The 2,475-nt window shown below is 39.0% G+C and overlaps 1 protein-coding gene across 1 annotated transcript in view; it reads left to right on the top strand.

The window, feature by feature from the left end:
* EPB41L4B (erythrocyte membrane protein band 4.1 like 4B) overlaps positions 1-2,475 on the top strand; it is a 179,941-nt gene that overhangs the window by 49,866 nt on the left and 127,600 nt on the right. Inside the window, exons 3-4 of the mRNA XM_011966377.1 lie at positions 860-902; positions 1,753-1,831. Of these exons, the coding sequence (XP_011821767.1) occupies positions 896-902; positions 1,753-1,831 (86 nt within the window). The 5' untranslated portion in view covers positions 860-895. The remainder of the gene's footprint in view (positions 1-859; positions 903-1,752; positions 1,832-2,475) is intronic.

Here is a 2,475-nt window from a genome sequence, read left to right as displayed (position 1 = left end):
TTCTCAAGAATCTAATAGGGGCCTTCTGGGTGCCATACCTTGTACCTGGCACAGGAAACAGTCACAATTAAGTGCCCGGTCCCTGGCCTCCAGGAGCTGACGTCTGCACAGAGGCGCTCAGTAGAATACTCCTAAATGCAGTTCTCCGTGGAAGTTAAGTGGCTGAGCCTCCTCAAGACAGCAGTATCAATGACTTTGACTTCATAGGGAAACTTTTATATGAGGCAGATGGTTTTGTAATCTCCTTAGATAAGACTGAAGCAGTTCTTTTGGTCAAAGCTAGAGGAACTTAAAATGCCCTCATTGACCAGAGCAAAATGATCTTAGGCAAATCCCTGCCTGCCTTTGCATTTGCAGTGTGGCTCATTTTCCTGGCGAAAGAAGAAAGGGGTTGTGAATTTTAGTTCTGTACTTCAAAGAGTTTAGGATGACAACCTCAAGACCAGTGCACGATGAGAGATTATTGGTATCCTAGATTGTACTTTTTGCTAGATTGATGGAGACCTGGAATGCTTGGAGAAGATTGGCTGTAACTTGAGAAACTCAGAAGGAAAAGGCAGTTGGTGGCTCTGCTGATCAGTTAGTTAAGGGATTTTATATTCTTTCAGGCACCACTTTGTAAAACTTCCAGAAACTAGGGAGTCCCCTCTGCAGAAAAATGCACATATATGCGTAAACATTGAATTTTTTATACCATCCCAAGCAGTTTGCAGATTCGCAGCCTAAAAGCCCATGATGTGATCCAAACCCTGGTTTTTATGGGTAGAATTACTAAGGTTTTTAGAGGAGGGTAACTGTGAGGGCTGAATAACCTTGCTGATGAACTATTCCTAAAGAGACTGTTTTTTCTTTCTTTCAGCACTGGCTGGATCATGCCAAACCCATAAAAAAGCAGATGAAAAGTAAGTAAGCAAAATTTAGCCCACTCTTTTATTTCTTTTTTTCTGAGAGTAAACTCCTTTGCCAGTGTTTTGAGGTGTTATGTTTTCATTAGAACTTGGAAGCATATTAAAAATCAATTCAGTATTAAGTGGACGATTTTTAATTTCTTAAGGCTAGCCAAAGATGAGAGTTTAAAATTTGAATAAAAGTGTTTAGTGGATATTGAAAAAACCGAATGTGCTCTCATTTGAAATCAGACGCCTCTGCCAGTGAGCACTGATTACTCTGCTATTCAGAAACTCAGCTTTATACCTATTATATCTAACTTCTAATGAAGTACAACATAGTCTCAGAGGATGAGAGAGTAGGAGGGATCTTTGATAGTCTGCTACAGCTTTCTCAATGTACAGGTGTGGTAACCACATTTTTTAATGTTGTTTATGCTTGGGTAATTTTAAAAAATTCATATTCTCTTAAAAGTACTTTAAAGTGTTTTTACATAACAGAACACTTTGCATCACTTTCCTTTAGCCTTTGTACTTTGTACTTTATAAAAACTAGCTGTCAGTTTGGAGTATTGTGGCATCGGGGTGAAAGTAAAATGTCAGCTTTTAGGTAATTCATCTAGATCACTAGGGTTTTCTCCTGGAATGAGGTTACTAGCTAAACTATCTTAGTCAACACAAAAGTCCATCTGTCTCAGTTTCCCTGACGAGGATTGGAAAGAATTGACCAGGGTTGCGTGCCCAGTTGTGCTGTCCTGATGTCGTGCTAAATGTTATAGATTTAACGTGCTTTTCCTTTTGTCCATCCTGTGATCTTCAAAACTGGGGGAAAAACATCTTCAACCTTCCATCTCCAAATGTTTAGTTGGACCTGCTTATGCTTTGCACTTTCGAGTTAAATACTATTCTTCAGAACCAAACAACCTTCGTGAGGAGTTTACAAGGTAGGCCACGATGCAGAACAATCTCCCGCCCAGCAGTGCTTGCCTTACATGTCATTTATGACTCTTCTCAATTGTGGGTTTGCCTCTCCTTCTGTCTGCCGTCTTTCTATTTCTCAGCAAGAGTTATTAGTATTTTTCCGGTGCTTCTGTATTCCGTTAAAAATCCACAACTTTGCTTAATTTGACATTTTTCTGAGTCAATAGAAATTAGAAGATACATTTTCTTGTCACATTTCTATTTTCTTGGACCCTGGATAAATTGATTGGTTGCTCTGTGGCGTTTTATTTTTATCTCAACTACAAAAAGGGAAGGCAGATACTGGAAAAGCATTTCTCAGTCCTAAATCGCCATCTTATGTTTTAAGGGATTGCAAAATATTCTCTTGATTGTTATAATACAAAGAACCCTCTTTAAAAAAAAAACATAGTAATTGCAGCAAAGTTGTTAAAATCCCTTCATGTTATCTTTTAGCTCCCCTGAATTTCTTTATCTTTCCTTTTTTTTTTTTTTTTTTTTTTTGAGACAAAATCTTGTTGTGTTGCGTAGGCTGAAGTGCAGTGGCATGATCTTGGCTCACTGTGGCCTCTATCTACCTCCTGGGTTCAAGCGATCCTCCTGCTTCAGCCACCCGAGTAGCTGGGAT

Source organism: Mandrillus leucophaeus, unplaced genomic scaffold, assembly GCF_000951045.1.
Source record: "Mandrillus leucophaeus isolate KB7577 unplaced genomic scaffold, Mleu.le_1.0 Scaffold76, whole genome shotgun sequence".
NCBI classification, from domain to species: domain Eukaryota; kingdom Metazoa; phylum Chordata; class Mammalia; order Primates; family Cercopithecidae; genus Mandrillus; species Mandrillus leucophaeus.
This window is presented reverse-complemented; position numbering and strand designations above follow the sequence as displayed.